The sequence below is a fragment of the Lonchura striata genome, chromosome 5, assembly GCF_050655825.1.
Source record: "Lonchura striata isolate lonStrDom1 chromosome 5, ASM5065582v1, whole genome shotgun sequence".
NCBI classification, from domain to species: Eukaryota; Metazoa; Chordata; class Aves; order Passeriformes; family Estrildidae; genus Lonchura; species Lonchura striata.
The window spans coordinates 68,896,870-68,918,767 of record NC_140707.1 but is presented as its reverse complement, the minus strand read 5'-3'; the positions used below and the strand labels follow the sequence as shown (position 1 = coordinate 68,918,767).

The following is a 21,898-nucleotide window of genomic DNA, read 5'->3' as shown; positions in this document are numbered from 1 at the left end:
CTATTACACATATTAGCCTTGCTTTACAGTGATGGGCTTGAGTGCAAAAATTGCTGTTGTATTACTGAGCTCTCCTCTCTTCATGCACCATTCACATCCAATTATATTCTCCATCAATATACTCTATATATGAACTTTTTGCTATTTTTAAGCATTTAGCACCAGACCTATTGAACATGAGCACACATGACTGGATCCTGTGGGCTGCATGGAAGCCACAGGACAAGGAAGCCTGGTGCCTGTTTTGGGATCCTGGGTGGTAACCCCACAAAACAGGGACCAGTCTTTTACAGGTAAGTGCCCATGCCTGCTTCCTGCAGAAAACCTGGGGCAGGGAGTATGGAATACTCCAAAATGCAGTTTTGCATTGTCAGAGCACCTGGATGAGGAGGTTTAGCAGCAGACACAGCTGTATTGCAGGACACAGCTGGAGCTCCACAGATTGCTCACAGTGATGGTGTGATGGAGCATGCAACTCCATCCTGGCAAACCATCCTTACAAAATGGCATCCACAGCACAAGAGTGCAGGTTTGGCCATTTTTCATATTCTTTTTCAGTAAAGGTACTTCAAAATCCTGCAGCACAACAACTGGGTGCTCCAGTCACCAGTGAGCATTTGAACAGGAGGTGTTATATTTTCTGTGAGGGTGTGAGGCCCTGGCACAGGGTGCCCACAGAAGCTGTGGCTGCCCCTGGATCCCTGGAAGTGCTCCAGACCAGGCTGGATGGGGCATGGAGCAAGTGGAAGGTGTCCCTGCCCATGGCAGGAGGGGTGGGATGAGATGATTTTTAAGGTTCCTTCCAACACAACCCATTCTAAGATTCTGTGATTATTCACAACCTGATAATTTTTGTGCTCAACAGTTACTCTGTCAGAGTACTGGAAATTTAAGCAAATCTGACTTTGAGATACTTAAGTTGTCTATCACACAAAACCTCAACATTAAATTAAATAGGCACAGGTGAGCTGGTGTATGTGGTACATTATCTGCTGATGGCAGAAAAAGGACACATGCCAGGGGAAAACATTCCCTGGGACACAGGCAGTAGAGAGGCAAACAAATGAGGACTGAGCCAAAAAATACAAACTGAACTCCAATAGAGTTCCCTGAATCAATCCTAATTAATTATAAGATCCAAAATGACCAACTAAGCCTTTTCCTTCCGATGATCTTCAAACTCATACTCCTGCAGACTGGCAGTGGGCTGCATTCTCATGTAGAGAGATGCCAAACTGCTTTTTCTTTCTCCTCAAAAGGGAAGATGCTGAGTTACTCAAGACAGACTTGACCAGGTATGTTTGTATCCTGAAAGTCATCTGCTCCTGCCATGGAATGAGTGGGATATTTACTCAGCTGTATCAGGTAAGGAAAGGAGCAGAGCGAGATGGACAGAGGCCAAGTGACACAGTTCTGGGAACAAGTGCATGTGTAAGGGAGGAGATGAAAAAAGCATCTGGCCTCTTTCTCCAGCCAAAGGAGAGCTGGGAGAGAGGGATGCTGTGTCTTTTAGACCTGAGGCAAATATTCCCATGTGCATGGAAAAAAAAGTGCAACTGCTAGTTGGAAAATCTCAGCACAGAAAAGGGAAATACGAGTTCAGTGATTTTTACATGGCTCTCCCAGTCCATCCTTGGGAGCACAATCCCCTCACCCACAGCCTGCCAGGTCTGTCAGGATTCTCAAGGGCAGGAACAACATCTGCCTTCTCCTCATCTCCCTCAAAGGGATGGAGCTGCAGCACTGCTGCCCTATCCAGCTGCCTGGGTGGTATTTGATGTTCCTGTAGCCATTCCTCCTCCTCTTCCTTATGGAGAAGGGACTGAGCCAAACCTCTTTGCAAAAGGTGACACAGGAGGGAGGTGAACCTCAAAGATCCTTGGGAAGGGAAGGGAAAGAAGGAGAATCCAGAACTATAAAACAGTGGAAACTTGGGAAGACTTTGGACAGGCCTCAGGGATTTGAGCTGTGTCAGTTCCCCTGGAATTTGGATGCTGCTAAAAACACCTGAGCTACACCTGTCAGAGCCATGTTTTCTCCTGCAGTTGCAGCTTCAGTCACTTCAAAGGCCTTTTAAATTATTGGAATGGAATGGAATGGAATGGAATGGAATAGAATAGAATAGAATAGAATAGAATAGAATAGAATAGAATAGAATAGAACTGTTTCAGTTGGGAGGCACCTACAAGCATCACCTACTCTAACAGCCTGACCAATTCAGCACTGACCAAAATCTAAAGCATGTTTTTGAGGGTATTTTCCAAATGCCTCTGAAACACTGACAGGTTTGGGGCACAGACCATCTCTCTAGAAGCCACTTCCAGACCTTGACCACCCTCTTGTAAAGAAATGCTTCCTTGCTGAGACAGTAGTTAAAAACATTTTTCTCCTACATTTCCTTACCTAAACAAATCTCCCTTAAGAGCAGGGACAGGAGCTCTGGGTGCAGAATGCCCCAGCTGGGATCCTTTGTCTGGCTTCCTAAGAGTGCCATTTTCTCCTGTAACCATTTACACCAGAGCCAAAATACCTGTCACATCAGTGTCTGGTGCTGTAAATAAAGACCAAGGGGCAAACAAATCAGAAATTTTCTCACTGACCATCAGGTAAACCCAGACTTCCTCACATACTTTCTTTTTTATTCTAAACAGGAATTAAAATTAAAGATGAGGTTATCCAATGTTAGAATCTGAAACATAGGGAATTCTCAGAACTTTGGGTCTATAAGCCAAAGCTTAGAATTAAACACAGGATTTGATCTGGGAAAGGCTTCCAAACTTAGGCGTTAGAATGGAAAATGTGGATTTATAGCTTAATGCAGAGACACACTAAGACAAGCAGAGGAAAAATCAGAGTTTTAAAGTACAATACTGTAGGTTTGTGTGTCATAACATGATTGGCTAAGAAAGCTTACACTGTGCATGAGTCCATAGGATGAAATATTAAAGATTGGGTCAAAACCATAAATATCCTTGTTGATAGTGTTTTATTGGTTAATAAACCCTTCAAAGATCTTGTAACTAAGGGTCTTGTGACCTTCTGAGCCATGCAGTGAAGATGTGAACCGAGCTCACCCTTCCTGCCTATGTAGAAGAAAAATAAATCACATATCAAAAGCAATTCAGAGTCCTGTCTCTAACTCATTCAAAATTCCTTCACAAACCCCTGCAGTCCACCACACTTACATGTCTGCTTTGAGTTTTATCTTACCCAATATTCATGTAAAACTAATTAAGATACCAAACAATTCCTCCCAAACACTCTTTGACCCCATGAGTTTAGTGTCTTACAAGTCACTAAATATAACCAGCACCTGAGCCTCTGCTGAAAGGCATTTGCCTGTTCCTGCCTGTACCCCTTCCTTGGCATACTGAAGAAACAACCAGCCAGGCTCAGAGCAGCCTCCCCAGCACACGGGGATGCAGTGGAATGAGGATGACAGGGCCAGGCGTGGAGCTGGAATTGCAGCTTTCACACACACACTCCTCTGCAGAGCCACACGTGCCAGCCCCACGCTGGGCCAGGCTGAGACAGCTTCCAGCCCAGCTCTAAGGTGGGTACAGCATCCCCCAGATAAATTAAAGGACAGAAGACACCTTACAGCACCAATTAACCACGTAATAATTGAGTGCTTTGGTCAATCAGAAGGGAAAGAATAAAAAGTCCCAGTGTGGGGCAGGGTCCTGCAAGCATCGCGTGTTTTACTGGCAGTGGGTGTGTGTGTGCACAGTGCCCAGACCCCACCACAATGGCACAATTCTGAGCAATGCACGCTGAATATTCATGAGGCTGGAGGCTGGTGCCACGTGAGGCTGCTGATGTGTGATGTGCATGCAATTGGACAGGGGCTCAGTCTGTTTGGCTAAGCAAGATCCACTTCCGAGAGCCAAAACGCCAACTTCAAACCAGCGAGGATTTGCAAAAGGGGGTTTGGGCATTGAAATCAGCCTTGGCTTCACTTGAGGGCCGGGCTCCTTCTGTTTTGAAGATCGCTGCTGTCAAATCCTGCCCATGCCCATTAACATGCAGAAGCTGTTCTGCTGTAGCTTTCCATGATCGCCCTTTAGCCTCCTGCAAGGAGGGAAGCAACATCACTCACTTTGCACTCTTAACAGTACAACTCACCAGAAGTCTGAGTCATTTGTGAAGGTATAAAAGGACTCTGAGTTTTGCCAGAACTGCCTCAGACTCAAAACTATTTGCATTTATTAAGGAAGACTTATCAGCCATCTTTAAGACAGCAGCGCTGCAGGTCACTGCCACTGCCTTTGAAGAGTTTTTCTGGAGAGGCGTGTCTGATGAGCTGTTTTAACTCACAGCAGAACTTGCAAAATGTTCCTCAGGTGGTCTCCTAGTTGCAAGATTTTTCAAGGGCGCCAAAACACTGCTTTCAAGCCATACTTTCTGGCAGAATCTCATCTGACTAAACTAATGGGATCCTGCACCGAGGGCCAAGTCACAGATCAGCAAAGGTACAAGAAACCACTATTAATATCAACAGCTGGTAAATACCCATGTTTGTGGGGCAAGCTGCAATTAACCTCACAAATAGAAGAAACAGCAGCAGCAGGCAGTGCTTGTGCCTGCAAGGAATGGTTCCCTAGTGCCCAAAAGCTCTCACAGCTCTTACATGGCTTGCAGCAGAAAATATTTTTTCTGCTCCTCTTGGTATCAAAAGAGCCAGAAGACAGATGTGGAGGATTGAAAGGGCACTGCAGAGGTAGAATGACTAAAAATGCTCCTGAATCCATTCTTGTTAGGATCTGGAAGCATGAGGTTTTTTTTTTTGGTTTTTTTTTTTTTTTTTTTTTTTTTTGGGGGGGGTGGTTTGTGGTCCTCAGAAGCCTCATGGTGTGGGGCAACTGCAGGCCCAACCTCCTGAGCAGAGATCCCAGAGGGAGAACAGAGGATCCAAACCAACTTGTAGCCAAAATGTCCTCCTGCATGCTTATGTTTTCCAAAAATAGTTTTGTAGGAAAAATGGGAATATTTTCATTCCATGTCTCAAAGAAAGCATTTTAGAATGAAAATTAATGACCAACCAAGCAGAGACTGGACAATTCAAATCTTCCACAGCTTCTCCACTGAAAATCTCTGTTCTCTCCTTCTAACTTCACAAGTTTTTCCTCTACTGCAACAACTCTGTGAAAAATGATCATGCAAAAAGCAGCATTTCCATGGAAGTTTTTAAACAAGTGTGAGCAAACCCCTGGTACCCAGCCTTCAAATGAAGCCCATGGGCCTTAATGATTATATAAAATGTAGGCTCTGTAGTACACTACTAACACCTTTGGAAGTGATCAAGCTGCCCTTTCCACCATGGAGGTACCACCAGACCTGCTTAGGAGGTAAAATCAATGGGTTGTACTGCTTCACTCCCTATCTAGTAATAGTTTTTAAGAGAAGTGAGAAAAACCTCTTTGCACACAGCAGTTACTTGTGCACACTGAGTAATAGTTCAACTCCATAAATATAAATTACTTCATACGCCATTTATCAGACCTTCTGGCTGTGAAAAAACCAAGAAACACAATTAAGAAGAGCAACCTTGTTTATAGTGCTGTCACAAAAGTATTTGACAACAAACGAGACAATGCTGTAGGTTTTGAGTAGAAATAAATAGTGCTTGCACTCAAAGCAAGCCCAGTTTGCAGATTTAACCACAGGCTGAATATCCAGCCTTTCCCTCTCCCCTGCAATGAAGGATCCAATGTGGACATTGCTCCCCTCCCCACAACAGATTTGATTTTAATGTAATACAGATGGATAGACAGTTTAATGAGCAGCCTGCTGCCTTCAGGAGACTGCTGTGATGAACAACAGAGCCAAGAGAGGCTATCTGTGCTCTTTCATGAGGCTTATCTCCTGATCCTTCATCTCCAGCCTAGAGGAATCTCTCCATGCCTCTACCTCTTCTACACACTCTGACCATGGACTTCCTGTGCTCAGTTCAGCTTTAAAACTTTATCATCCACCCGTTTCAAGGTTTAACTTGAAAGTTCAGACCTTCCTAGTTCCCAGAGTCTGATGAGAATAGACCTGGAACAAGAATAAGATCAGGGAAAAGGAAAACCTTAATGCCTTCCATGTTATTTCCTACAACATCTGCAAGATCAAGATGTGAGCAAAAAAAGTATTGATGGATTGCCTTCTGTGAGGTACCAGAGTAGGCTTGGGTAGACAGGAGAGGACTGGGAGCAAAAGAGGATTGTCAGTAAGAAATCAACCCTACAACCACTCCACACACGAGTCTACTGTAGCATTTATTGTCATTAATTATTAATTATTATGTGAGTGTTGCTGCTATTAGCGCTTCTGCTGTTGTTATTTTCATTTTCATGTGAGAGATGCTTTAAAACCAGGATTAAGCACAGCACCAAGACAAACACACAACTCCTGCTCATCAAACTGTATCACTGCCTGCCTTGGGGAGTTTCTGTGGAGGATGCTATGGCTCTCACCTTAATTGGGCAGAAACCAAGGAGACCAAGCAGAGGTTCTGAATGCAGGTTCTGAGTGCACAGAATGCTGTGGAAATGTGAAGATTTTCCTGAGATGCTCCTGGACCAAAGGAATAGACCTGTGCTTTCTCTTAGATTCTACCCAAATATTCAAAAATCTGCACATTTTCAAAATAAGTAGCTCAGACCTACGTTATTTATAATTAAATATGATGGGGAGAAAGGTACCCCTTCTGATATCATAAAAGCCTCACCAGAACTCACTTCCCAGGGACCTGATGAAAACAAAAGCAGCCCTCCAATACTTCCTTCAGCTATTGCCCCCTCATTACCCCCTTGATGGGGTTTAAATTAATCCTCAGGAACACCTCAATACACTCTTACTGGGGGGGAATTTTCACCTTGTTCTGGCAATGAAAGAATATTGTCCATCAGTGCTTAAAAGAGATAGCTCTGAGCAATGTGGTCTGGTGGAAATTGTCCCTGACCATGGAAGGGAGGTTGGAGCTGGGTGGTCTTTAAGGTTCCTTCCATCCCAAACCATTCTGTGATTCTGTGCTGGCACAGCAGGTGTGCAGAGCACACTTTCTCACTGATTTCTTTTACCATCAACAGGAACGTGCTGGAAGAATTGACACAATTACTGCATCAGTGATAAAAAAAAAAAAAAAAAAAAAAAAGAAAAAGCAACAAATCTGAAAGTGGTAAACAATCTTGACAAATTTCCTTCAAACTTCACAAGAAATCATCTGTGAAATTTGGAAATAAACTCCCACAAGTTGGTGTAGTTTTATGAAAATGTGAGCCAAAATGGTTACAGCAGGTGTTGAGTTGGTACCAGGGTTTTAGCCCTACCAAAACCCAATGTTAAGAACCAAATACTGGGGCAGATCTTTATCAAGTGGATCCCAGAGAGATCAGCCCACAGTATTTTCAGTAAAGCTCTGAAAGTACCAACTGGCTGAAGTTTTATTCTCATTATAAAGCTGTAATTAGGCAGACTTCACAACTGTCAATAAGATTACAGATTAACTGCATGCAATTGTATTATTGTCATCTAAATTCTTTATCAATCTTAAAGTGAGGAACATCACCATGAGCAGTTGCTGCAGCTCCCCATCACCCTTTGGAAACCAAGGGATGTATCAATCAAGTAAGGAAGCTGGCTCTCTGAAACAGCTGCCAAGGAACAATGATCAATAACTGCAGTCCCAGCAGAGTTATGTCAACTAGATGGATTTGATGAAGTCTGCAGTCCTTTCCCACATTAAGTTATAATTATAATGTGGGTGATATTTAGGATCATTTCTATGAACACTTCACAGGCCTGTGTCTCTGGATCTTTAAATTTTTCTCTTTTAATAAGTCTTGCAGAAGGTTGAAGCTGCAGGAGCAAGCCTGACACTTATGACCAGCCAAGAGCTGGCATGTAGAAGAAAGAGTGGAAAAGGGAATATTCATGAGGACCAGTGTACTGACACCAAACAGCTCCTCCAAGCTGGGGTGCAAACCTGGGCACTGATCTCCTGATCTCTTCTCTGTGGTGTCCAGCAACAGGACCTGAGGGAAAGGCTGGAGCTGTGTCAGGGGAGGTTTAGGTTGGATATCAGGAAAAGGTTCTCACCCCAGAGGGTGTTTGGGCACTGAAAAGCTCCCCAGGGCAGTGGTCACAGCACCAAATCTTACAGAGTTCAAAGAGTGTTTGGGCAATGCTCTCAGGCACGGGGTGGGATTGTTGGGGTGTCCCGTGCAGGACCAGAAGTTGGACTTTGACAAACCTTGTGAGTCCCTCCCAGCTCAGGATGTTCTATGGTTTTATGTCCTTCCTAATCCAGAGAACGTCTCCAGCAGGGTGTGACCTGCAATTCCCCAAAGCCACCTGTGTCCTGCTGAGCTGAGCCCTGGGGAAGGCACAGGGGCCTCCCTTCACCTGCAGCTGGAGGCTCCCGGGGGGAAGCTGAGCACTGTCACACTCTCGTGTCACACACACAGCTGGCACAGGCTGTGGGCTGCTCCTCCAAGGCCCACAGCCACCAGCCCACCCAGGCAGGGCCATTTCTCCTCACACTCATGCATTATGCATGGCTCCATCCCAGCCTGCTTCAAATGCATCACCTTCCAGCGCAGAGATGACTTGGGCGTGGAAGTCGCTGCAATTCCCCAAAGCCACCCATGTTAATATTTTGAATGAAGCAGATGCCCAGCAGGGCTGAATTACTGTCCTGCTCACCCAAGGGCTGGATCATGATCCACCTTTGCTCTAATCCTGCTCTACCTGCAGCATAGGCAGGTAAAAAGCAGTATTTCTAAATGTGTGCAGCAGCAGCAGCTGATTCACTGCAAGGGAAAGAGCAGTACCTCGACTGAGTGGGGCAAAGTCAAAGCCTCACCAAGAATCTTTGCAGCTTCTCACAATCTCCACCCAATTTTACACCAGGATCAATTCAATGATACAGCTAGTTGCAGGCTTGGTTGTTGAGTAATCAAAACTCGTGTTAACCTCATTGTTCTCCATAATTTCCATAAAAATATGCTCTGTATTTACTGAGGTTTCTCTCTGCATCTGTTACACTCACAGACACATTCCAGACTTTTCAGGGAGGAACCATAATTCCATTGACAATCAAGCTGCAAAATTATACAACTTCAGATTTGCACAAAACTGATATTCCAGGTTGAGACAGAGGCAACATGAATAATAGATATTAAAGGAATCAATGAATCGTCTTTAGTCCTCATTCCCCTGAATTTTAAATTTCCTCTATTTTATCTGAGACTGATCAAAGAATTTTGATGACAGAAATAATATTCTATGGCTATTTCATGTTTTCTGCAGGATCATTTTGGAATCATAAAGCACCACCCAAGGAAAAGAAAAAAAATGCAAATGTGGAAGTGAGGCAAGTGATTTATTTTAACTGCGTTGATTTTTCAGACCTGGGATTTTTTTTTCAAATCAGCATGGGACATATTGGGTCATTCCATTTTCATCAAATCTACCCCACTTTCAAAAAGGAAAGCACTGAAGAAGAGAAACCCCACTATTATTATTAATTATTATCTAAACAAGAGCAGCATGCCCTTTGTTATTCCCCTTTTTTAATTTATGATTTTTTTTTTCTGATAAGAAGAAAAATACTCAATTTGGTTCTAAAAACAGGTGGTTCGGCAATCTGACTCAGCAAGTCAATGTTTTTATAAGAATCAGCAAAACACTGAGCATTTTTGAAGAAAAACCTATACCCAAACCCCACCCTATGAGGAAGTTCATCTGCAAAGCTCAGATGAAAAGACCCTAAAGTTTGGTTGTGACTCTCTCATTTGAGCTTAACGAATCCCACAAACACATGGAGAACCCTTGCCCTTCATTTCGGTGTGGAAAAGCGGAGCTGCTGGAGCCTGGCATTTAACAGGTGCATGTTTACTTTCCAGCTACTCATCTTCCTTAAAAAACCCTCAGTCCCTAAATACAATTAGATGCTGAATTGAGGTTGCAAAAATACCAAGCTCCCTAGAGACAGGCGTCTAAAAGGTCTCTCCACCCTCACCCCTCCCAAAGAAAAAACACTTTAGGAAGGTTTTTCAGCTTCTGTTGCATCGAGCTTGATGAAACTATGCCTGCAAGCATCCTGGACCCTTTAATGAGATGATGCCATGGAGTAATCTCTCTCCCAGGCACCCTGCTGGGAGCACCATGCACTGACTGTTCGGCGTAAACATGCACCTTAAAATTATAAAAATACATCCGAACAAAGCCTGCCCGAAGCAGCCCCAGCCCGCCCGGCAGGATCGGCCGCTAGCTTTTCTCCCTCTAATCTGCCCCACCGAGCAGCGTCACAGAGACTATCTTTTATCAAAACAAAGGCTGGACGCCGGCTGGGAAGTGTAAAGCCGACTAAAAATGGCTGAAAAAGCTGGCCAAGGCACTCGGGAAGGTGGCCAGCCCCACCCAGCCCCGACCCGCTCCAAACACGCTGCGAACCAACCCAAAAGGGAGATGCTATTGTTCCCTTCGCCTACGCGGCAGCGACACAACATCACCGCAATGTTTCACCCCCCGAAAAGAGTGCTCGGGAGCGTAATTAAAGGATTAATTTGTTGTTGTTTGTTTTTTTTTTTTTTTAATAATCCCAGAGCAAAGTAGGAAGCGGGGGGCCACCCCGCGGTGCCCCGGCTCTGCCGCCCCTCTTGCCGGAGCTGCGTTTTCTTTGTGTGGCACAGGGCTGAGCCCGGCTCTGGGTGTGTCCGTGGGCAGGAGGCACCCGGGAGCCCAAACGCCACCAGCCCCAGCGGGCACCGATGCACCGGCACCCGGCTGCCCTAAAGCCCGAAAGGTGGGAAATGATGGCAGCGATATCCCGAGGATGAGGAATGACGCCGCTCACGGCAAGGGCGGATGCTTCGGGAATGAGCTGCAAGGTGGGAAGAAGGGAGGACCTGTATCCTGGATGCTTTCAGGGCGAGACACCTGAGGATGGGAGAAACGCATTCCGAGAACAGAAATAGGGGATTTTAATCTTTCTTTCTTTCTTAAAATCCACCCCCAAAGGAAAAAAAAAAAAAAAGAAAAAAAGCTTCGCGGGGAGGGAGAGGAAACAGCATGCAAAGGCCCACAGGTGAACAATGCAAAAATGGATGGATCCTGCCTTTGCCTCCTCTGCCATGCAGTCCTAGCATGCAACACCAGAACAGATAGAATACCCTGACATTTCCAGTTGCTCCAAAGACAGTCCATCTTGGTGGAATCGGCACTGGCTTGCATCTCGGAGAGCTGGGGGCTTGCCGGTGCTCGCGGTCGGAGGCGCTGCGTTAGCAGTCAGGCATTCCCGAGCATGGGTGCTCGGTGGGTACCGCTGCCGTCTCCCCGCCCGGCTCCGGACTGATGCTGTAAGCAGCACAGGCGGAGGGGGAGGGCATATTGTACGCGCTGCGGTCTCCACTGCAGCAAATCAGCAGTGTGATGTGCTTGCCCTAGGGAGCAGGCTCCTTTGAAAAGGGGATGCGGTCCCTTTTCAAATCAAAAGCCTCCTAAGCCATGGAAATGGTTAAAAGGCAACCTGACGGCAAAGAAATAAAAACAAATTGGGTGCGGGTAAAGCGTGGCGGGGGGGCTGAGCAGTGTTTCCTATGTGGCAGTACGGTTGTGACTGTTCGTGTTCCAGAAATTTCTTGACAGTGATGGAATCTGGTATTTTCTTTGGTTTTTTCTTCCTTTTTTTTTTTTTTTTCCTTTTTTTTTCTTTTTGTGAAGGCCAAATTTCACACAACCCCTCCAGATTTCCCTGCCTCCATCTCCTCTGCCCAGCTGGGTGGGGTCGGGGAGCAGGCAGGAAAATAAACAAGGTCAGGATCCAAGCCCCGCAGAGCAGCCCCTATTTTGCTATTTTTTTGGAAAACCCTGCGGGCATGGGGTGACCCGTGTGGCTCCCCATGCCAAGCCCTGCCACACCAGGATGCTGAGGACTCCCAGGTGCACCAGGTTTGGCTGTGCTGTCTCCTCTCGTTGCCCAAAATGCTGCATAAATCGGGATTTGAGGTGTAAGAGTGCAGGAATACAGGACAATTTGTGAAAAGCACACTAATAGCTGAATTTTAATATTCAGTTTAACAGTAGTGGGCACCACCACTCCTTCCCTAGCAGGACACAGCCTCTGCCTCAGTTTCCCCAGCAATAAACTTCTATGAATAGCCTTGCAGAGACATCATAACCATGCAATGGTCATCCATGACAAACACTGTGAAAGAAAATCCTTTGCCACCCAACCTGTTTACATTTTCAGATTTTGGAGTGCCTAGGAATATTAAGAAACTCCCTTAAAAGTCACCCATTTCACAGAAGAGTGACCAGTATATCAGACTCTGTCCTGTCATTTTGGGCAGAATGACCCCAGCGGAGCACCTCTCAGTCCTAAGGCTGGATTTAGATCATCACAGTTCATGAAATAATTTCACTTTAGCTGCATTTTACTGAATTTTGCTTTTTTATGTGGAAACAGACACCAGCACAGACACAGTGGGTCAGATACTCATCAGTGTGGGGAATAGAGTTTGAACCCCTCTGCTCTTTTGGCTCCAAAAATAAAAGGTTTTTAATACCTGAGTTAATACATATCTCCTCCAACTGACAGTAATAGATCACTTATCCTTCCCTCAAGTAACTCATCTTATAGAAGAAATCCAAAATTTAAGGAAATTCACCACACCTAGGAAACTCTGCTGGAATTACAGAGGCAAACAGCTATTGTTCATGTTTAAAAACCATCCTTGAGATCCCCAAAAACACTTGCTTAAGCTTGAACCCAGCATCTTCGTTCCCCTAACAGGGAAATCCTTAAATAACTGGGGCAGAACTGGCTTCAGCTGTCATTGCATACAGTAAGATTCAACCATCTATAACGTTACAAATCTGTATTTTGTCTTCTTCTTGGCTTTGTTAAAAAAAAAGAAAAAAAAAGAAGAAAGAGGTTGGCAAGGGATGATTTCTAAGCATGGAACAATTGGTTTAGACCATTAACAATAGTAGAAAATTTTCCTATTGATACATTTTGCCCTGCCAACTCTTTGCAACTCTACAATGAGGTTCCCAGCAGCAAGACATCATATGAAGTACTTACAAGCAATGTGTATAAAACAGAGACATAATTCACATAAAACTTCTGCATCTTTGTCCCTGGAATAGCCACAGACACCCCAAACATAATGCATAGGTAAAATTTGTGGCTACTGGGGTGTATCACCAGCAACACAGCAGAGAAAAGGAAAAAGATCTGTTTGATCTCACTGTAACCCAAATTTCTCAGTCAAGTATGAAGGACAAATTCCCTTTGGGCAGAAGAGTGGTCCACGTACATTTAACATTCTGCTAATGATTTCTCCTTGCCTTCATTGTTTGTAGAAATTTTTCTCACCTCAGACTTGATGTCTCCATTCCCTCTTCCAGGCTACCAAAATGTACCACACCATCAAGTTTCCTGTTTAAATTCTTACTCCCCTTTGGAAAAGTGTCTCTTCAGACCTGGCCCATGTCATTGGACTCTCCCACACTACTTCCAGGACTATTTTAATCCACAGGCACCAGAGCCCATCGCTTCACCAGCAGTAACAAGAACACTGCATTTGTGTCAGAAACAAAACTGAACTGGAACATGAAGATGAAGACACATAAAAATGCACACAGGCTAAGAAAAGTTTCCAGTGTGCACTCACTTGTCCCAGGACCTGAGGCAGGTGGGGGCCAGAAGCAACTCTGTGTGTGACTACAGAAATTGCACAAAAATCCCATCAGCACTGGGTGGATCCAGCACTGAAATGGACATTGATAAAAAAAAAGCATTTCCACAATGAAATTTTGAGTTTTGCATTTAGTAAGTAGTGAGACAGAATTGGGACTAAGCACTTGACCATCAGTCCTGAGGTTAAGAACTGCTTCTTTGCCACAGAACTAAACCAGGAGCAGGCTGCAAGGCACATATAAACATTGCACTGCCTGGATCTTAAAAGGGTGAGACTTGCACAGAGATCTTGGCATCAGCTGCAGTAGAGTGTTGGAGGAGAGCTTTCCTGTGATCATGAATAGGAGCAGGATGAAAAGTAGTAAGTGGAATTTGCTTCGCTTCAGAGCACTGTCCATTGGGATGTTACTGAAATTGTTAAAGGTCTTTAGATGTGTTAGTGAGGTCACAAGCCAAGAGGGCTCATCAACACTTGGCTGTTACGTGGCTCTGCTGGAGATAATGATGTGTGTCTGCAGGATGTGTGGTGTAAGCACTCAGTAAAATAAAGTTACCCATAGGATCACTGCAGGAAGCCACTGGCCAGGTGAACATCTGTAGGGTATTGCTGTCTGCCTCATTTCTTCCCATCCCTCCAACTCCAACAGAGGTCACAGAATCACAGAATCATTGAGTGATTTGGGCTGGAAGGAACCTTAAAGCTCATCTAGTTCCAAACCCTTTGCCCGTGGGCAGGGATGCCATACACTAGACAAGGTTTCTCAAAGCCCCATCCAACCTGGCCTTTAACAATTCCAGGCGTGGGGCACCCAGGTCTGGGTGGCCAAATGAGGTGCAAAGTGTAGCTCTGCAGAGGACAGGGACACCCTGCCATGGTGTGTGTGGCCACCAGGGTTGTGCTCCTTCCAGGGAGACAGGAAATCCTGCAGCAGGACTGGCCCTACCTTGTTTCCCTCCAAAGGTGCTTCCACGGTGACCCAACCCACCTGTGCACCACTGATGAGCTCTGATGAGGTCAGAGTTAGCAACATTTAAGGATTTTTTAGGTAAATATACTTGAATGGACCATTAACAGTCCATAAGAGCTCAGAAGCACCCACTGTTCTACCACAGGAGCTAAACTCATGGGCTGTCCCATAACAACCCTGCTGGAGGGCAGGGGTGGAAGTCAGCTGGTTTCAAAGATGATTTAATGATTAAAAATCCACACTCAGAGCTGAAACCACTTTGGAGTGCAGTGACTTTGAAGGCACTTTGGACTGACTGTGTTTTCCTGCATCATTCCACGTCAAGACTCCGTGGGACACATTGAGGGCAGTGCCAGATCTGCGACGTGGTGCTGAAAGATCCTGACACTTAGCACTTTAGGAGAACAATAGCATTAAGGGAGATCATTGGGTTATTTTTCTAAGCTAATTTGTTCTCAGCATTAGCAACAAAAATAGAGAGGATGCTATTTTAAAAGTTGCATTAATATGTCTCGAGGCTCTGAAGAGCAACGGGGAATTTTTGACTGAGCACTCTAAGTAAGGGCAGCCAGCAATTACATTTTTGTGAGGAGGCTGTCAATAGCAGAAGGATGGGCCAAATCCTGGCTCTGCTCTCATCCTTTTCACTGTCTTGTGCTCATTCTTGCACATTGTCTGGTCTGCAGAGCTGCTCAGAGGCAGCGCAAATGGCAAGGCCATGAGCTGGGAGATGCTGATGGATATTTCAGGTCCATCACTTCTCACAGTACAGGAAGCACAGAGACAGCTCTGTCCTTGCTGTCCTTTGCCCCAGGTCTTTGCCACTCTCTTAGAAGATGTAATGCAGTGATGAATTACCTTTTTTCTCAGGTCTTCAGACCACAAAAGGAATCAATAAGCTGGTAAAAAAAGACAATATGGTCTTAAACTGGCAGAATTAAAGTCTGAAGCTGAACAATCACAACAAAAGAAGCCCCTTGTCCTGTCATGTCACGTAATGTTCCAGCCTCTCTGCAATTTCTTTTTAAGTCTTAAAGTGTCTGGTTTTATAGCATTTTTTTAATCACCAGTCAAAATATTTGGACTGTTCACAAGGACAAGAAGTGTGATTTTGAGGCATGCTAAGATTCTGCTTTGCTGCCTCTGTTTCACTTTCTGCTCATCAAAACTGCTCTTCATACCCATCTTTGCTCAAAGGCTGAGAATATAGATGTGTATTTTTAGATATAGATATATGTAGATATATCTAATCATAGAAGTGTAAATTGGAAGGGACCTTAAAGATGGTCCAGTTCCCAACCCTGCCATGGCAGGGACACCTTCCACTATCCCAGCAGGTTGTTCAGAGCCCCATCCAACCTGGCCTTGAACACTTCAGGGATGGAGCAGCCACAGCTTTCCTGGGCAGCCTGTGCCAGGGAAGAATTTATTCTTAATATCTTATCAAAACCTGCCTTCTGTCAGATAAAGCCATTCCCCTTTCTCCCATCACTCCATGCCCTTGTCCAAAATCTCTCTCCAGCTCTCTTGTCAGCCCTCTTTAGGCACTGGAAGGTGCTCTGAGGTCTCCCCTTCTCCAAGTTCAAGAGTCCCAACTGTATAAGAGGATTATGTAACTACATATAACTATAAAATAACCCTATATAACTGTATAATAAATATATATAACTGCATTACAAGATCCTATTATCATAAGATTTTCAGCAGCAAGCCAGTGCCATAAGCCAAATGAGTTGGTGAAAGACACAGGTGAGACCAGCTTCATGCTTGCTTCGTTCCCTGGGAACAAGGTGGCCTTTCTTTTGAGCCCTCTGGGGGGATCTCCTTAGATTTGATGTTGTTGTTAAACAATTTTGGGTTTTGAGCCACTGATGTGCCTCAGTGAACAGGCACAGACCTTCTTCAGCAGCCATCCCAGAGATGGCCAGGTCTCCTGTGGCCATTTGAACTCCCTGATTACTGCAGGCAGCAGCACAACTAACACATAACAATGAGTTTTGATTTACTCCTGGTTCGTCAGAGGTGGATAATTTCTCTTGGTTCTTTAATGTTGTTTTTGAACTGCGAGGTTCATAGAAATAAAGGCTCTGTTCCTGCCATTGACCTAGAAAAGTCTTTTGATTCTTTCCAGTGGGACTACTTTTTTCAGTTGCTGGGATCCTTAAAATCATGAGTTTCTCTCCTCATGGGGAGGTAGTTGCTACATCTTCATTCTTCCTTTAAGATTTGATCAGTAAAGCTAGAGACCCTAAAACTCTCTCTGACCTCCTGCAGTCCCCCATTACAAAGGGAAGTGCTTGCAGCTTATTTCCATTTTCAAGCCTTCTGTTTCTAAGCCTGTGCTGTGAAATTTTTCTCTACTACAGCATTGCTGGTGCTGCAGCTGGCATTATTAATTCCATTTCATCAACTGATCTTCTTAATGTACTGAAAGACAAAAGAGAAGCCAGTCCTGAGACCAGAGCGTGGCTGAGTCTCAGGAGATCTCTGTTCAGTCCCCATGTCTGCCACAGGCTTCCTACGTGACCTTGGGAGTCATCTCTCTGAGGTCTCTGGGTCTGCTTGGTCTGTTTAAATTTGGGGCATCCTCTGCTTTTGGAGTTTTGTTTCTGCAGCACCCAGCACAACATCTGTGCTCCAACGAAGGAGCCTCGCTCCTTTCTGCTGCACAGCTTGCAAGGCTGGTGTTACTGCCTGCCATTCTTGGACCAGGGGAGATGAGGCCAGGTTGTAAAGATGAATTTGGATTGCACTGCTCCTGGAAATGGTGAAACCCTGCCTGGTGTTGTGTAAGGGACACAGAGGACTCTTCTCTTCATCCAAGCATGCCCTGAAGGGATGATGATGATGATGATGCACGTTCAGCAAATTCTTGAAGCAAGGTCTGGTGTTCAGTGCCCGAGCTGGGGAAGTGAAGCTGTGCCACAGGGCAGTGCCACAAGCCACCAGGGAGAGGTTCTGTCCTGCCCTTTGCTCCTCTGCACATCCAAATCCTAAGCCCAGGCAGCCTGGTGTGCCCCCAGGAAAGCTGTTCCCAAAAAATGCCAAAGCTTTGTTTCCAGCTTGCAGGGCCACCCTTTGCTCTGGCTCTGCTGGGATCACACCCAAGTTGTGAAGCTCCAGGTGCTGATTCAGAGGCTGGGGTGCTCTGCCCAAGCAAAATTTTGCAAATGTGACTGCAAATTAAACCAACAGCCTGCAGGCAGAGGCTCAGGAGACTGAGGCTACATTCGCAGCAGTGCCACAAGCCCTTAATTGAGTTTGGGATGCTCATAAGCAGCCAGGGGTGCTCGAGAATGAGCTGTGACTTGCAGCATTTCTGCTGGCTCCTCTGCTCCAGTACCTGGCACTCAGGCCAGGGGAGAAGGTGCAGAATAACTTAATGTAGTCAAGCCCCTTTCCCCAGCTTCAGATGTGCCCAAAAAGTGATATTCCTTGGGGAAGGGTACTCCCCAGAAGGGCCTGAGCTTCTCACTATGCTGGAGAGCTGCTTCAAGCATCTCACCAAGGGCATCTTTCCATCCCCCAGCCCGCCCTGCAGGGAGGGCAGAGCGTTTGTGGTGGAGGTGTGTGGATACTGCAGCCATGCACCGGCTCGGGCAGCACACAATTGTCATGGCAACCCCAGCTTTCCCTGGAAAACAGAAGCAAATCACTGCCACACTGCTGGATTCAACAGCCTGCTCCACAGATGGGACACACCTGGGTACCAGGATGCTCTCTGCAAAGGGACAGCTCCAGTCATACCCAGCCTGGGAAGCTGGCTGTTAACATGGGGAAATCCTGGCTGAGGTTGCAGGGAAATTTGGGACAGGTTGGACAGGGGGAGGGGAAGAAGTAGCTGCTCCTGTCCTGAGCAAACACAGCCTACAGTGCTTGCAAAAGCAATGGAGGAGGCAGTGTGGCTGCTTATCACAGCAGTGCCACGGTGCTGCGTGGCACAAAGTGGGGGAAAAGAAGCCAAAAGGAGCAATGAAGGACATAAAGTAGTGATGTGAAAGGCAGAAGTGCCAGTGCAAGGCTGTGAGAAGGGGAGAACTGAGCAGAGTTCTGCTGAGAGTCTGTGTGGGCACTGGCTGGAGAAATGCTTTGGAGGACGAAGCAGTACTCTGAATTTAAATGTTATTATGGGCCTCTAGGGCAATTAGAAGAATTAGATCAGGAAATGATGTGCCAGAAGTGTTGGCTGAAAAGTGGTCAGAGTTGTGTTTGTTGGGAAACAAACAGGGAAAATGGTTTTGTGTGGCATTTTAGGGCATCTGTTGGAAGTGAAACAACACAGAAAAGCAGAAATGGTTTGAGTAGTGGGGGGCTGGCCCTGCCCCAGCACAGCCCCTCACATGGGGCAGAGGGAACAGATCACATGTACATTTCTTATAGAAAATACTATAAGCAAGGTCAAGCAAGCTTCCAGCATCCAGAATATGCCATGAAAATCCACACCCTGAAGCCAGCTCATTAAGAACTTAAGATCAGTCATCCCTAAAACTAGTTATCTTATGCAAACAGATGCAAAAGGAGGAAAGAGAGAAGAAAAAAAAAAATGAAGAACCCTGTTGAACCCACTGAATTTGTGGAAATGGGTTTCTCTCCAAAGAACAGATCCTATCTCTGAGCACTTGGCTATCATATAACCTCGCTCCCTCTCTGTACAATGAAAAGATCCTGATTGGATGCTGACACCATGTATCTGAGAAAAGACAATTTAATTTCCCATTCTCAAGGCTAAAGGATTAAAGATAGATCCAGCAAGACTATTTCACATTATGAAACCAAACAAAAAAGCCTGAAGAATTCAGATTTCCCTGACGATATTGTTAAACACCACAAACCCCATTTTCCTGATTGCTTCTGCAGGAGGACTGATAGCTCTCTATCCTGGGATGAGTGTGAACAAAACAGGAGGTATAAGGTGGATTTGAATATATACATGAAAAACAGAATTATTTTTCTCTATTTTACAATTAATAAGTAGCTTGAAAGTCCACTGGACAAAACTAAACAAGGGAAGGTGTTTTCCTTATTGGAAGCACATTTAACCACAGCATGTGGATATGGTGGAAGCATCAGGAATTTCAGGGTAGCTGCTGATTTGCAGAGATCCCAATATAGCTGTATCCCAGAGCACTGCACACGAGCAGTGTGAGGTGGAAGGAAGCATACTACATACTCTGCATTAATGGTGAATTCCCTTGCAACAGGTTTGGCTTTTGCAGAAATGGGGGCTTTCCAAAGAGAACACTTAAATAGGTCTGGGCAAGATTCACCAAAGGTCTGCTGGGATTTCAGAACTGCTTTCCTTAAGTGTTTCTCTCCTCACAAACGTTTAAGTATATGGGGCTCTGGTGAAACTCCCTGACTGAGCCAGGTACCACCAAATACCTCATTATGTTATATCAGTTAGTTCATTCTTAATAAATCCATCCAAGGATCCAAAGCACAGTATTCCTTGTATCCCATGTGAGGTTCTTGAATTTAAAATGACAGGTACTTAAAATTAATGTCTTGCAGATGAATCAGAGATAAACCACAATGGCATGACATTAATTTCAAACTATTATAAATTCAGGAAAGCCACAATCTTATTTTGTTTCGCAAACCAAAAAAAAACAAAAAAACCCAAAAAAAACCCAAAAAAAACCAAAAAAAAAACCAACCCCCAAGCTCAATTGTCATATTTTGTTTTGGATGAACCTCCTCTTTCACAGTAGATGTGATCAGCTCCTGCTGAACTCTGGGCAGGACCCTGAGTCCAGCTGGTTCTCAGCACTTGTGGGGATGGGCTTTGGAAACCTCAGCCTCTGAGTACCCTCAGCCTGATGCTGAGAGGCACCAGACCTCAAGATTAGGATGATAAATACAGGGGCCAGAGGAGAAGGACTTTGTTTTGGAAGCAGCAGCAACTCTTACCTTTTCCAAAACACTTTTCTTTTTAGCTGTGTTCCTCCCCACCTCATTCTTTTCCCAGACTGCTTGACATTTAAACTGATCAAAGTTCCCTGTGAACCACAGCTTCTAAATTTCAGATAAATATAGCCACACTGCTCTGCATTTGTTTGTTTTTCTCAGGTTGCAAACCTGCAGTGGAGACCTACTTATTGTGGAGCAGGGGGAGCTGCTGGTTTGGCACCACGCGTTCAGCAGCCAGGAGGGAGCAGAGCCCTCCTGCAGGATGTGGCTCTGCCCTGCTCCCAACAGAGGCTCCAGTCCTGCTCTGGTAACTCACAACAAACCCACCAGCAGCCCCCTTGCTGGCTGGAGGAGCCAGAGCAGCCCTGGAGTGGGCAGAAGGCACGTGGAGACATGATGCAGGCAGACAGGCTGCACGGAGGGGAGGATGGGGATGGCTCTGGTGGTGACATGTCCAGCCCACGCTGACACCCGGGGACAGCCCTGAGCCCTCTGAGACATTGGGGAGCTCTGTGGGTCCTGGGCTGTGGATGGAATCACATGCAAGGGCAGGAAGGTCCTGCCCCTGCTCACACACACAGGGCCACTCAACCTGCTGCAATTTATTTTGGCCTCCCCATTAGCTGGGAAGTAAACGTGGCAATTACTTTGTACTTCCCAAGTGTCAGAACCCTTTGGCACATTTCCCTGAAGCTAAATAATTAATGAAGAGCTCTGATTAGTGTGAATTTTGTGGAATCATCAGACAGCATGGACTGACATTTACTTTTACTTCTTGATGCCTGAGACAGGGCTTTGTGATGAGGCTTCCATCCTCTCCTGCAGCTGAAAGGGCATAGCCCGGGGTTTGTTCTGTAAAAAAGGTTTCTGCCCTGCTTTGTGCTTAGGCTGCCACAGACACGAGCAGCCTTCAAAATATGAATACTTTGCAGGTGATGGAAGATAAAATACATTTCTTTTCTGTGCAGGAAAGACATCCTGCAAATGCAGCACTCAGCAACTCATTTCCCTCAGTGCCTCATTACAGTCACCACATCTAAAAGAGTTTTTTCCCCTCTTACTGACAAATAGGAATCGACTAGAAGACACCAGGTGTGCATTTGCCAAGGGTGAGGCTCAGATCCTGCAAACTCAGCCACCACAGCAGGTTCTGCCCCCCAAAGTAGGGTCTGGCTCCCATGGCAGTGGGATTCCAGCTTGGCACTGGGTGGCAGAGCAAGCTGTGTCCCAGCAGGGTGAGAGCCCAGGATACTGCTGCATGTGAGGACTAGGAAGAGCTGGTGCCTGTCACTTTAGGGCCATTTTCTCCTACCATTTCTTTCTGAAT

General features: G+C 45.5%; 1 protein-coding gene across 2 annotated transcripts in view; it reads right to left on the bottom strand.

The window, feature by feature from the left end:
- Positions 1 to 21,898, bottom strand: part of RTN1 (reticulon 1) — a 123,624-nt gene that overhangs the window by 5,664 nt on the left and 96,062 nt on the right. The window contains exon 1 of one of the 2 annotated variants that reach the window (XM_021554534.4): positions 11,163 to 11,342. The exons of the other annotated variant lie outside the window; for it this stretch is intronic. Within the exon in view, the coding sequence (XP_021410209.1) occupies positions 11,163 to 11,223 (61 nt within the window). The 5' untranslated portion in view covers positions 11,224 to 11,342. Of the gene's footprint in view, positions 1 to 11,162; positions 11,343 to 21,898 lie in introns of those variants that run through there. 2 annotated transcript variants of the gene reach the window in all.